The sequence below is a fragment of the Monopterus albus genome, unplaced genomic scaffold (assembly GCF_001952655.1).
Source record: "Monopterus albus unplaced genomic scaffold, M_albus_1.0 scaffold287.1, whole genome shotgun sequence".
Taxonomy (NCBI): domain Eukaryota; kingdom Metazoa; phylum Chordata; class Actinopteri; order Synbranchiformes; family Synbranchidae; genus Monopterus; species Monopterus albus.
Window position 1 is genome coordinate 275126 of NW_018128167.1, and position 13419 is coordinate 288544.

The following is a 13419-nucleotide window of genomic DNA, read 5'->3' on the forward strand; positions in this document are numbered from 1 at the left end:
TCGACCTGCCCCAGGAGCTGCTGATACAGTTCTACAGAGGAATCATCGAGTCTGTTCTCTGCTCATCCATCACTGTCTGGTTTGGCTCAGCAACCAAACAGGACAAGTACAGACTTCAGAGGACAGTCAGGACTGTAGAAAAGGTCATTGGTGTGAGCCTGCCCTCCATGGAGGACCTGTACACCTCACGGGTCAAAAGGAGGGCGGAGAGGATCACTGCTGACCCCTCACACCCTGGACACAATCTGTTTGAACTCCTCCCCTCTGAACGGCATTACAGGTCACTGTGCACTAAGACAACCAGGCACAGGGACAGTTTCTTCCCCCAGGCTGTCGCTCTGATGAACACTTAACCCACGGCAGTATGACTGGACAATAACCCTCAGTGGAATACCTGTAAATAAAGACAAACAACAAAACTTTAAATTGCACTCTCCACTGCACTGGAAGCCAGTGCAACGAGCAGAGAACCGGAGTGATATGGGCAAATTTGGATGTGTTGGACAACAGCCGGGCTGCAGCATTTTGAACTAATTGCAACTTATGGAGAAAGGATTGTGACAGGCTGGCATAAAGAGCGTTACAGTAGTCCAGACGCGCCGTGATAAAAGCATGGATAGCTTTTTCTAGATTTGCACATGATAAAAATGGCTTAACCTTCGCTAACAGCCATAAATGAAAGAAGCTAGATTTGACTACGGCTCTGATCTGTTTTTCAAAGTTGAAGCCACTATCAAATATACAGTGCCTTGCGAAAGTATTCGGCCCCCTTGAACTTTGCGACCTTTTGCCACATTTCAGGCTTCAAACATAAAGATATAAAAACTGTAATTTTTTGTGAAGAATCAACAACAAGTGGGACACAATCATGAAGTGGAACGAAATTTATTGGATATATCAAACTTTTTTAACAAATAAAAAACAGAAAAATTGGGCGTGCAAAATTATTCAGCCCCCTTAAGTTAATACTTTGTAGCGCCACCTTTTGCTGCGATTACAGCTGTAAGTCGCTTGGGGTATGTCTCTATCAGTTTTGCACATCGAGAGACTGAAATTTTTGCCCATTCCTCCTTGCAAAACAGCTTGAGCTCAGTGAGGTTGGATGGAGAGCGTTTGTGAACAGCAGTTTTCAGTTCTTTCCACAGATTCTCGATTGGATTCAGGTCTGGACTTTGACTTGGCCATTCTAACACCTGGATATGTTTATTTGTGAACCATTCCATTGTAGATTTTGCTTTATGTTTTGGATCATTGTCTTGTTGGAAGACAAATCTCCGTCCCAGTCTCAGGTCTTTTGCAGACTCCATCAGGTTTCCTTCCAGAATGGTCCTGTATTTGGCTCCATCCATCTTCCCATCAATTTTAACCATCTTCCCTGTCCCTGCTGAAGAAAAGCAGGCCCAAACCATGATGCTGCCACCACCATGTTTGACAGTGGGGATGGTGTGTTCAGGGTGATGAGCTGTGTTGCTTTTACGCCAAACATAACGTTTTGCATTGTTGCCAAAAAGTTCGATTTTGGTTTCATCTGACCAGAGCACCTTCTTCCACATGTTTGGTGTGTCTCCCAGGTGGCTTGTGGCAAACTTTAAACGACACTTTTTATGGATATCTTTAAGAAATGGCTTTCTTCTTGCCACTCTTCCATAAAGGCCAGATTTGTGCAGTATACGACTGATTGTTGTCCTATGGACAGCGTCTCCCACCTCAGCTGTAGATCTCTGCAGTTCATCCAGAGTGATCATGGGCCTCTTGGCTGCATCTCTGATCAGTCTTCTCCTTGTATGAGCTGAAGGTTTAGAGGGACGGCCAGGTCTTGGTAGATTTGCAGTGGTCTGATACTCCTTCCATTTCAATATTATCGCTTGCACAGTGCTCCTTGGGATGTTTAAAGCTTGGGAAATCTTTTTGTATCCAAATCCGGCTTTAAACTTCTCCACAACAGTATCTTGGACCTGCCTGGTGTGTTCCTTGTTCTTCATGATGCTCTCTGCGCTTTAAACGGACCTCTGAGACTATCACAGTGCAGGTGCATTTATATGGAGACTTGATTACACACAGGTGGATTCTATTTATCATCCTTTGTCATTTAGGTCAACATTGGATCATTCAGAGATCCTCACTGAACTTCTTTAGAGAGTTTGCTGCACTGAAAGTAAAGGGGCTGAATAATTTTGCACGCCCAATTTTTCAGTTTTTTATTTGTTACAAAAGTTTGAAATATCCAATAAATTTCATTCCACTTCATGATTGTGTCCCACTTGTTGTTGATTCTTCCCAAAAAATTACAGTTTTATATCTTTATGTTTGAAGCCTGAAATGTGGCAAAAGGTCGCAAAGTTCAAGGGGGCCGAATACTTTCGCAAGGCACTGTAACTCCTAGGTTTGTTAGCGAATCTTTAAGTGGAGGGGCAGACACATCTAACTTAGGGACACCTGCGTGTGGTCCGGCGCTGATCAGCATATACTCAGTTTTACTGTCATTTAGATGCAGAAAATTCTGCACTAACCATTTCTTGATGTCTTGGATGCAGTCATCTAAAGAGGCAAGTGGATTTTGATTATCCTGTGTTAACGGTATATAAATCTGTATATCATCGGCATAAAAATGAAAGTGAACTTTATGATTTGCTATAATAGGTGCTAGAGGCAGCATGTATAGGGAGAATAACAACGGAGCCAGGGTTGAACCTTGCCGGACACCTGAAGTGAGAGGAGCTGTGTCAGAGGCAAAGCCGTCAACGACAACGGAAAAAGTTTTATTGGTAAAAAAAGAGCTAAACCATCTTAAAACCGACCCTCTCAGGCCAATAAGATGTTCAAGTTTGGAGAGTAGGATTACATGGTCAACATTATCAAAAGCTGCAGACAAGTCTAAGAGGACCAGCATTACAGACCGTTTTGCAACTAAGGCCGTGGTAATATCATTGTGGACCCTCACCAGAGCAGACTCCGTGCTGTGGCGGGCTTTAAAGCCAGATTGAAATTTGTCAGCCACACCAAGACAATCTATGTGGGACTGAAGCTGGGTGAGGACGAGCTTTTCCATTACCTTAAATGCAAAGGGCAACAAAGAAATAGGATGAAAATTAGAAACCAGGGAGGGGTCAAGATTCAATTTTTTTGAGGAGTGGTCTTACTACCGCATGCTTAAGGGCAGCGGGGATCTCCCCCCTCTGCAGGCAGCAAATTATAAGAGACAGCAAGAAAAGCCCAACAGTATCAATAGCCTCCTTAATAATCCTTGCAGGGAGGGGGTCCAGAGGGGATGAGGTAGGTTTTAACTCCAACACACATTTCTTTAGCTGGGGTAAAGAAATTGGAGTAAAGGAATGGAATGTCTGGGATATCTGAGCTACCAAGGGTATATCTGGTGAGGACATGGGAATATTTTGTCTATTGTAAATGAAGTATTTCAGAAAATGATTGCATAAGGACACCGAGCCCTCAAGGTGGGGGGCGCCCGCCGGATTAATAACTGAATCAATGGTTTTAAAGAGAGTTCTTGGATGCTGCCCGCTTTTCGCGATGATGTTGGAGAGGTATTGAGATTTCGCGTCTCTTACGGCCTCCTGGTATAGCCGTAGGCTGTCCCTCAGAATGCCCAGAGAGACGTGTAGGCCGTCCTTTTTCCATTTCCGTTCCGCCCGCCTACATTGTCTCCGCAGGGTACGCGTACACGCGTGGTGTCGTTCAGTGTCATTTACTGCTTGTTAATACTGCTATCTTGTTATATTACACAGGTTTACTGTGGTTTACTGTTTGCACATTGAGAGCCGATGTACCAGAGTCAAATTCCTTGTGTGTACATCACACCTGGCCAATAAAACCGATTCTGATTCTGATAAATATTGATTCTGAACTGCTCCAGATGATGTACGTGGCACAGTTGCGGTTGTAGTGTAGAGGTTTGGAGTTGTCTTAACTGGGTTTCTTGCTTTAGTAAAAATTGTAGTCACCCTCAATATGTGAAATGCCTCTCTCTCTGTAATGCCACACTTTATTACATGTTGTGTTTTTGTATAGTATTGATGGCTTCTATAATTGCGACGTGATAGTGGTGAATTAATAAGTCGGGTAAGTCCCCAGTGAAGGCCCAGGTACCAAGCGCACGGCCCGCCACTGGTTGACACCAGTACTCATACGAAGACTTAGTATTTTGCATGATTCATACTTTAGGCATCATAAAAGTAAAGATCTGAAATAACCATAAGTCTGTGTAGCAGAAGTGTGTTTTCTTCTTCTTTCCTGCTTTGTTCACCGGTTTCCAGCTCAGATTCATGCTTCAGAGAACCACAGGTGACGCAGACCTTCACAACTAAACTCTTATTACTAAACATCACCAGTGAAAGTCTCCTTTCTTCTGCTGCAGGACAGATAGTCCCCAACTACCACCTGTCGTCCTCCTCATCGTCTTCGTCCTCCTCCCCGTCCTTCCACAGCAGTGTGGTAAATTTGGACCCAATCCTCCCCCACCTCCCCACGGCTCGTCCCGGCGAGCTGAGGGAGTGCTACTACAACCTGGCAGAGCGGGGAACCTGCAGCGTGCTGGCTACCAACACCAGCCAGCAGGAGTGCTGCTGCACGCTGGGGGAGGGCTGGGGGCTGGGCTGCCAGTACCACACCTGTCCCCCAGTAAACACAGGTGAGACACCAGGTGCACAGGAAGTTCATCAGGGCTGAGTTATGCTGGAAAAGCTAAGTGTCTAGCTTGTGTTTGTAGTGTTGAGAACAGCCACACTAGAGGGTGAGGTGAGAATCATCCATTACAGAGAGAAATGGGTGATTTTGTATGTTTATGTTGCACAAACCCCGTCCAGAGATCAGCAGCACCAGTGACTCTGAGTCCAGACCCTGGTCCAGCTTATCGTAGACCTCCACCGTTGTCCACCAGCTAACTCAGAGCAGAGCAGAGTTTGAGTTTCTTGTATGACACTTACCAGATGTCTGTGTTGTGAATGTGTGTGTGCAGCCCAGTTTCTGTCCCTGTGTCCCAGTGGGGTAGGATACGTCACTACTGGACCAGGAGCCTTCAGCTATAGAGGTACGCACACAGGTTGTAGACAGACTGTTGATTTAAATAACCTGGGCTGAAGGTAAAGCCCACAGCCAGCTCACTAAATCCCCAAAGCATGATGGGAATTGTAGTTCCAAAAGGTGGGACATGGTCATCCCAAGAGTTAAACTGATTCTACAAACATTAGCTTGTTTTGGTTTTGCACAACCAGCACATTCGTTTGACAAGACTAAATTTCAGAATGTCTGGACAAAAACCTCACACAGTTTAAGATGGGATACAACTTTTTCTCTTGTAGCTGCCGGGATAATAATAAAGAGAGAAAACTGGTTTCAAACCAGTCTATTTGGTGTCAAACCGAAATTGTGTGCACCCAAAATGCTTGTAATCACCCCCTGTTGTACACAGCTGCAGTGAGAACGGTAGCACTGTTTGTTTGCTCTGCCATGTGTTTCCAGATGTGGATGAGTGTAAGCGTTTCCATCCAGTGGTGTGTAAGAACGGAGTGTGTGTCAACAACATCCCCGGGTACAACTGCTACTGCTCCAGTGGATATGTTTACAACAGCACACTGCTGGAGTGTATCGGTACAAACAACACACACACAGATATATGGCCTATGCTGCATGAAGTACAGTTGCTGTCCTATGACTCTGTTAGGTCTTCCCCGCTGCAGTAATATACCGACCTGTGACCAGAAGGTTTCCATAACCTGAACCTGCAAGGACAAAAGTGGTCGGTTCTGCTCTGTTAAGCTAATACTTGAGATGTGATGCTGACATTTAACCAATCACAGCCTTGCCAACCCAGTCCCTTGAGTCTCTGGAACTTGATTTTGGACTGCCTCCTGAGGGGGGGGTAGAAATTTAGCTCCAGGAACTTATGTCCAAAGCAGCTGAGCACAGTGAAAGCAAAAGCACAACCTGAGACAAGGGGCAGGAGTTCGTTCTAGGTACTATGTCCGTTTCTCTCTCAGATTACGATGAGTGTGAGGAGGAGAGTTGTGTCGGAGGAGTGTGTGTGAACACGGTGGGCTCCTACTACTGCAGCTGTCAGCCTCCGCTGGTGCTCGACGACACACAGCGGAACTGTGTCAACTCGTCCCACCTCACTGTGGGTAAGACGCCTGCCATCAGCCTCCTCCTGCTGCTCATCCACATACCAGCCATAGCCTAAAGGTCTTTGGATCAACTGTGCCATCTGCTGTGTAAATAAACCTGAGTTGAGTTGTTTGCTCCTCCTGCAGACGAGAACCTGTCCGTGTGCTGGCAGCACGTCTCAGCAGACCTGATGTGTCAGAGTCCTCTGCTGGGCCCTCAGGTCACCTTCATGGACTGCTGCTGCCTGTACGGCGAGGGATGGGGGATGGAGTGTGCCCTCTGCCCCTCCACTGACTCAGGTAAAAACCTCAGAGGAGTCAGATCACCAGAAACGTTTGTGTGGTCTGACACACATGCATCTGCTGCCCATTCCAGTCAGGACGGACAAAAGAAAACAGCTGCTTACTTCCACCTCCAGTAGCTTCATGTGCAGTGGAGTCTGTCCCCCGATGCACACTCCCTCCCTGTTCGCTCTGTGTGTGCGCTCCACCACCTCCTGAGGGTTAGGGGCTAGGGCTCAGCTAGACCCTGTTCACAAGATGAGTAACTGACGTCTCTCTGTGTCTCTGTAGAGGACTACGCTCTTCTGTGCAGTTCGTTTTACCCACCCCGTTTACCGGATTCGAGCAGACCAGAGACAGGAGTGAGACCGGGAGCTGGACGAGGAGGAGTGAGCGGTACAGACACTGTTTTTATTTTCAAATCGTTTCTAATTCTCTCTACAGTTTGTTCTTGAGGTTTTTTTTTTCTCTAAATGTGCCTTTATAAATTTTTGTTCCTGTTACATCGCTCATTTAGCTCTTTTCCTCCTCTCTCGTTGTCTTATATCTTCTGTGCTTATTTCCTATCCTCCTTCCTTATTTCTTCTCCTCTCCTTCCCTCTCCTCCTCCCCTCCTCAGCTCCTCCGGCCTTCCCCCCCTTCAGTCTGGACTCCTTTCCCCCAGCTCTGGTTCCCGGCGGAGACTTCAGTCATGCCGACTACGACGACTACTCTCCAGCAGGAGGCAGCAGGTCGGGCTCCAGAGAGAGGACGCCGACCTCCTTCGGTCTGCCGGACCGAGCCTATCGTAGGCCCGAGTACGGGTGAGACCTGACACTCTGAACAGTGAATTTAAAAATTTTCTGAAAATACTTGAACCCCTTACTTAAGTAAAAGTAATAATACCTTGTCAATATACTTGTGTATACATCTATGTGGGAAAACAGCTACTAACCCCAGTGTTTGTCTCCGTCTCTCTCAGCACTGGTTACTACACCGAAGGAGACTACAGTCCCCCTGATGCCTCCCGACCCAGGCCACCAACTTTACACCTCCCCCCAGACCCCCGCGAAGAGATTGCGTTCGGGGTCCGGCCGCCTCCTCCATCCCAACCCGATGGCCCCCCTATCAGCCTGGCCCCACTACCTGTAGCTCCCTACGAGGAGCAGGACGAGGATGAGGAGGAAACTTGGAGGCCCAGGCCGCCGTTCCCTCCTTTCACTGAGAGTGGAGGAGGAGCTCAGAGGAGAGTGTATGACAGTGAGTCCACCCGGCATGCTGGGCGCTTACTTCAATCAGTGCAGAGTTTGTTTTTAGTGTGAGCTGTTAATTCAAGGGGTCGTGTTTTTAGCCCCTGAGGTTACAGCCCTCTCTCGCTCTCACTCATCTTCCTCTTGTCTTTCAGGGCGTTATGAGCCCTACGCCAGCCTGAGCGCAGCAGAGGACTGTGGGATACTGCATGGCTGTGAGAACGGCAGGTGTATTCGCGTCACAGAGGGTTACACCTGTGACTGCTACCAAGGTTATGAGCTGGACATGACCTCCATGACCTGTATAGGTAGGAAGAGATGGCTGCTTCGAATTGTCACCACATTCATAGTGATATCATGTCAGACCAGTCAAGTGGCAAGAAGCTCTCCTAACTGTACCGTCTGTGAGTCACATGATAATGTAGCAGTATGACATGTACATACACTAGAAGAAAGGACTTTGGGGAACAAAGGAGCCTGATATGGACTTTTTAATTGAAGGGAGAACAAATAAGTAGTTTTCTAGATAGTGGGAACTTAAGGTGAATTCACATCATCGTGGAACAACAAGGGTCTCACTCTGCATGTTTCCCACAGATCGGCGCGGTATTCAGCCCTCCGAAGCCCCAGGGGGCGCTGTACATTGACACCACTGTAGCTCCAATGCTAATGATGTTAGCAGACTTGTTTTTCCAACAAACCCTGTTGCTGCATATGTGTGCTGATCTTGATATGAAGCTGTGACTGAATTCACAAATTTAAGTGAGTTGTTTTTATCAGTCTGTTTCAAGCGGTGGTCTGCAGTGATTGGCTGTGCCCATAAAGGTCAGTGCAACTGGGGTCAAAGGTCAAGAATTTAAACCAGTGGGTCTCCACCTAACTCTGTGGTTATCACTGACGTAAACATTCAGTGCACCGCCCCTCGGACTGCAGCACCGCGGCCCGTAATGTGACTGTGGGTTTACAGGGTACGGGGCTGGGAACGAAAATGTACCTTTGGGGAAAATAGCGTTAACAGCCTTTTTTCTTACTGTGTAATTAAAGTGTAAAAAGAGCCACACACTGTATTACAGGGTGTACACAGAGTTGTATGTGTGCACACATGTACTGTATATAAACGTAGACACATATCTCCTGTCTCTTCTGATGTCTGACTGGGCTTGTGTGTATTAACGGGAAAGTTCAGTATTTTTCAAGTTGTTCTTTACGTACATGGTGTCTTTTATGTTGGTTCTTCTTGTTCTACTCTGTCATGGTGAGGTTACAAAGCCAGTACTGAAATGATTCATGAATAAATAACAAGATCTGTGTGTGTGTTTGTGTTTACAGATATAAACGAGTGTGATGGCGGCGTCAGCGTGGAGTTCCCATGTGTGAACGCTCGCTGTGTGAACACCGAGGGCTCGTTTCGCTGCGTCTGTAGGAGAGGATACGTCATGTCCCGCAGACTGAACCACTGTGTGGCTGCCTAGACCGGACTGCACCGGACTGGGCTCAATTAGACTGGTCTACATGATCGAAGACTGGACTACACACTAGCAGACTGGGCTGGACTAGATTAGACTTTTAGGACCAGATCTGATAAACCGGACTTGACCAGGCTAAGATGTTCTGGACTAAACTGGGCCAAGGTTTCACCAGATCAGTCCAGATTACAGAACAACCTTTGACCCCTTTTAGCTTGAACACGCCCCCTTTTCAAGTTCAGAAAATGCATTCAAAGCCCTCCCTCCTCCTCCACTGCTGGCGCTCCCACCCAGGTTTGGCTACGGTTTCTTTAATTCTTTGGGTGTATTCCAGAGGGTTTCAGGCTGTGAGGAAGGAGCAGAGATGCTGTGAGAGGTGACAGGATTATGTGTTAGATTCCGTGTGACTTACACTCCCCAGTATCTCCAATGTCATGAACGTCCACAGGCTGGTTCACTTAGAGACAAACCTGCAGAACCTGCCTGAGAATCCTCCTGTTTTAAGTTCCCTTCAGTCTCCCAGTGATCCACTGACAGATGCATATACATCCATGGACACAGCACCAGCAGCTGCTAATAGCTAATTCAGCATTCTTCATTTTCCAAAATGTCAACAAATGCAGGCTAAAAAACAGGCTCAATTTGTAGCCCACTGCGTAACTCACTGGGTCCATGGCACCGTCTTGTGAAAGTTTACACCTACATGTTAAAGACAGCTTTCCTAAATGAAAATGTAAAAGTGGGCTGTTGAGCAGGCTCTGTAACTGTGACTTGTTAAATGGTTTCAGCTGTTCAAATGCCTCAGTAGAACATCTGGTGCTTGGCCAGAATTCATAGGCTCACAGTAACTCATGTCTGTACGGCTCACTTTTCATGCACAAAGCCTGAAACCCTCCTTTTCTCCCAGCCAACATGGAGAGCAGTGACAGAGTACCATTGTGTAGTAGCACTACTCTTAAGTTGCGTACTCTGAATCTGCCATACTGTCCTCACTGCTGACAGTCGAGTGCTGTATTTATGTGTGTGGTGTGAAGGGCTGTAGCGCGGGTGAGCCTGACATTGTCTCGTAGTTTCGGCGGTGTGGTGGACCAGGAAACGTCAAGAAAACAGAATGTCAGCAGATGTGGTGACGACAAATAACCAGTTAAAACTCAGAGCGACAGATAGCCCTGTAACTTCAGCACTGTGCGGCTGCTGATTTGAATCATGCCTCAAATCAGTGCAGGTAAATAAAGAAAACAGCCAAGAGAAACACAGCTCGACTAGACGAGACTGGGCTGAATGAGGTAAGGCAGGAGACACACAGGGTTAAACACAGACTATTTTTCAGCTGGGTTTTTATCCAGGCCTGGCCCAAAGCCCTGCTCCCTTCAGGGGAACATAACATAAACTAATTATGCTTCAGTTTATTATTTACTGTGCAGTCAGTTTCAAATTCTGGTCCCAGTTTCCAGTGGTTCCCAGGTTCCAGTTTAGACCTGAATGGGAGTTCTGTGTTTGTGTTAGAGCTTCTTTGGTTTAGACATAGAGAAAGGTTGATAAAAGTCTTTAGGAAACAGCAGAAGAAAAGACTGGTAATATCAGTGTCTTCCCAGTCTAAACCAGTCTAGCCCCTTTTAGCCCAGTGGTTGGAACCAGGCTAATCTAGCTGCAGATGTTGGGCCAGCTGTTTGGCCCCATGTTAGTCCCCAGGCTGCAGGTTCAGAGAGTTGAAGCGTCTAGTAGCTTCCTTTAAACGAGACAAGCGACGTAGAAGAAGAAACAGGTGCGTGTGTATTTTTAAAAAACTAAACCAGGCTTCACTGGGGAGCAGGAGAAGAATGCTGACCTCAGATCAGAAACAACAGCTTTACTTTTTATCCTGATAGAAAACAGAGGGAAACGTCATGTGCAAATGGGTCCAATCACAGGTGTTCTTCCTGTTCCTCCCACTCTGCTGATATCACATGGCTTCTGTATCCAATCAGGTGCATAGGCCGTTTGTACACACACACACCCGTTTCTAGAGGCTCAAAATGCTTATGCACCTGACTGTAACTACAGCCCGTTTTACCAAAGATGAATAAAATAGCGTTTACTTTGACTGATTACAGGACAATGGACACGGTGCCAGTACAGTATGAACATGTACACACTCTGACAGGTTCACACGTTGGATAGCAGCTTTAGAATCAGTACTGAGTGACTAAGTAGTTAACAACCCTCTGATTTCTCTTCACATTTCAACCAAAGGAAAAGTCCAAAACATGTCCTTCCTGCCAGCATGTGGAGACCCAAACCAACAGGCCTGATGCATCTTGCTCCTCTGTTGCAGGTTCATGTGCACACGCATAGCGCCACCCTGTGACAGCCACGCCGTTGCACTGGGTGACATGTTCCTTCATGAAGACACAGTGTTGTTCCCTCTACCACAGATACTCACTAGAGGCCAAATGTGAATTCATCCACTGCAGAAACTAGTCCCCCACAGATCCACTGTTGCCTCCAGCTGCTTTGATTAAAAAACGGCTGTGAGCAGCTGTCGTAGGAAACTACTGAGCCTTTTTCAAATCAAACGATATGTTTGTGTGCTGTTGTTAAAGACTGAGATCCTCAGTAAGAACCGACACGCTTGAAGCCACAGAGGTGCACGGACAGACTGTTGGTTTGGGCCTAAACGTGCGACTTGTTAAAAACAGAACTCAGTACTGACATGTCTGTACTTTGTATTTGTTGGCTGATTGAAGCTTTTTTCACCCAGAACAAACGTCCCAGCTTTAACACAGCTTCCACACCAGAATGTACTGGAAGCTGCGTTCAGTCATACTGTGTATATAATCCTTCACGTTCTCACTGGATGGTCCTGCTCGGCCTGTAGGAGTCTTTACTGTGCTTGTATCCCGTCTGATGTAGTTAACATGATGAACGTTGTATAACATGCACTGTACCTGCCAGAGACCAGCTTCTTTTGTTCACACAAAATTTATTGTAAATTGTTCAAACTTCAGTCTCTGGTGCCTTTTAACTGTTCACATTTATGGTTAATGATTCACCTTTTTATCATTGTTGTTTGTATGACAAGAAATGAAAATATATTTGCACATGTTTACTGAACCCTGCCTGCGTCACCTGTGGTGGTTTGTAGGGCAGAGCGGAGAAGCAGTGAGCTGCTGGGTCACAGCCCGACTGCAGCTGGTGAACATCTGGTGGAGGAAGACGGGAGGCAGGAAGTTACTGTCAGTCCACATGGAGCAAAGCTGAAACTGAGCCAGGCTGTGCGAGGGCGACAAACTGCAAAACCACCACAAACACACACAAACCGGTCACAGAGAGCATCAGGTGGTAACTGGTCGTGTACCCCCCATCTGTTGCTGCTGAATGAGCTCAGGGTGATGCTGGCTCCGTGACATTAATGCCTACACTGTGTGTGGATCCAGGCCTGTAAGCCACTTTACACTGCGGGCCAATCCGTCCACACACAGACACACACCGTCACCCTGAGGCAGCATTAATGGGCTTTCAGAGGTTCACCCAGTTCCCAGGCTGAACGTGGGAGACACTGGGACAGAACGGACGCCGCATTAAAAGCTGATGTTCAGGCCAGCGTCCTCGTGCACGCTGCCACCACTGCTCTGTCCTCATCTGCAGGACAGGCCCAGGGTTTTACTCTCTTTTGTTGCCTAACAGAAGCTAAGTGTGCAAACAGCTGTATGGCCCAGCTGTGCTTCCTGCTGTGTCACTCAACTCTGGAAACCTGCTAGTTTCATGTATTTTCACTGCCACTGAGGTTAGTCTTGAAACAAAGTAAACGGAGCAACTTGGATTAAATGATTACATTGAACTGTGAAGAGAGTTGATGAAGGTGGAGTGAGACACAACTGAGGCTATACCTGTTCATAAATATCAGCGTCTCAGCTGTTTGTCTTCTTGTCTGATTCTCACTGGCTTTGTCAGTGAGTTTAGTTCATAAAGCCGTTTTCTTCCGAGCAGCGCTAACGTCAGCCGACAGAGACAGAACGATACTGAGCGTCAGATGCTTCTTATTAGGGTCAGTGCAGGTCAAACAGGTCAAGCAGCTGAATGAGCGTCTGAACAGTGGAGGTTTGTTTCACTGAGGAGCCGCAGACAGAGTCAGCACCGGCTGCAGGTCATTTAAGACTTTGCTTCTAAATGTAATAACTTCGTTCATCTGACTTTCACATCATTTAGTTTTTATTTGTTGATGAAAAATGTAAAACATTTTGTCATAGTTCTCATTTTTCTAATTTAGTTTGTCTTAAAGAAGTCGCCAACAAATAGGCTATTTGTCATCTGGTCTGAAGGAGCTGAATTCTTTGTGCTTTTTTT

At 46.7% G+C, this 13419-nt stretch overlaps 1 protein-coding gene across 1 annotated transcript in view; it reads left to right on the forward strand.

The window, feature by feature from the left end:
• LOC109973251 (latent-transforming growth factor beta-binding protein 4) overlaps positions 1-12956 on the forward strand; it is a 52877-nt gene extending 39921 nt beyond the window's left edge. The window contains exons 26-35 of the mRNA XM_020622685.1: positions 4373-4645; positions 4973-5044; positions 5476-5604; positions 5994-6134; positions 6264-6416; positions 6690-6794; positions 7018-7201; positions 7360-7637; positions 7783-7935; positions 8957-12956. Coding sequence (XP_020478341.1) covers positions 4373-4645; positions 4973-5044; positions 5476-5604; positions 5994-6134; positions 6264-6416; positions 6690-6794; positions 7018-7201; positions 7360-7637; positions 7783-7935; positions 8957-9099 — 1631 coding nt within the window. The 3' untranslated portion in view covers positions 9100-12956. The remainder of the gene's footprint in view (positions 1-4372; positions 4646-4972; positions 5045-5475; positions 5605-5993; positions 6135-6263; positions 6417-6689; positions 6795-7017; positions 7202-7359; positions 7638-7782; positions 7936-8956) is intronic.
• The last annotated feature ends 463 nt before the right edge of the window (positions 12957-13419 follow it).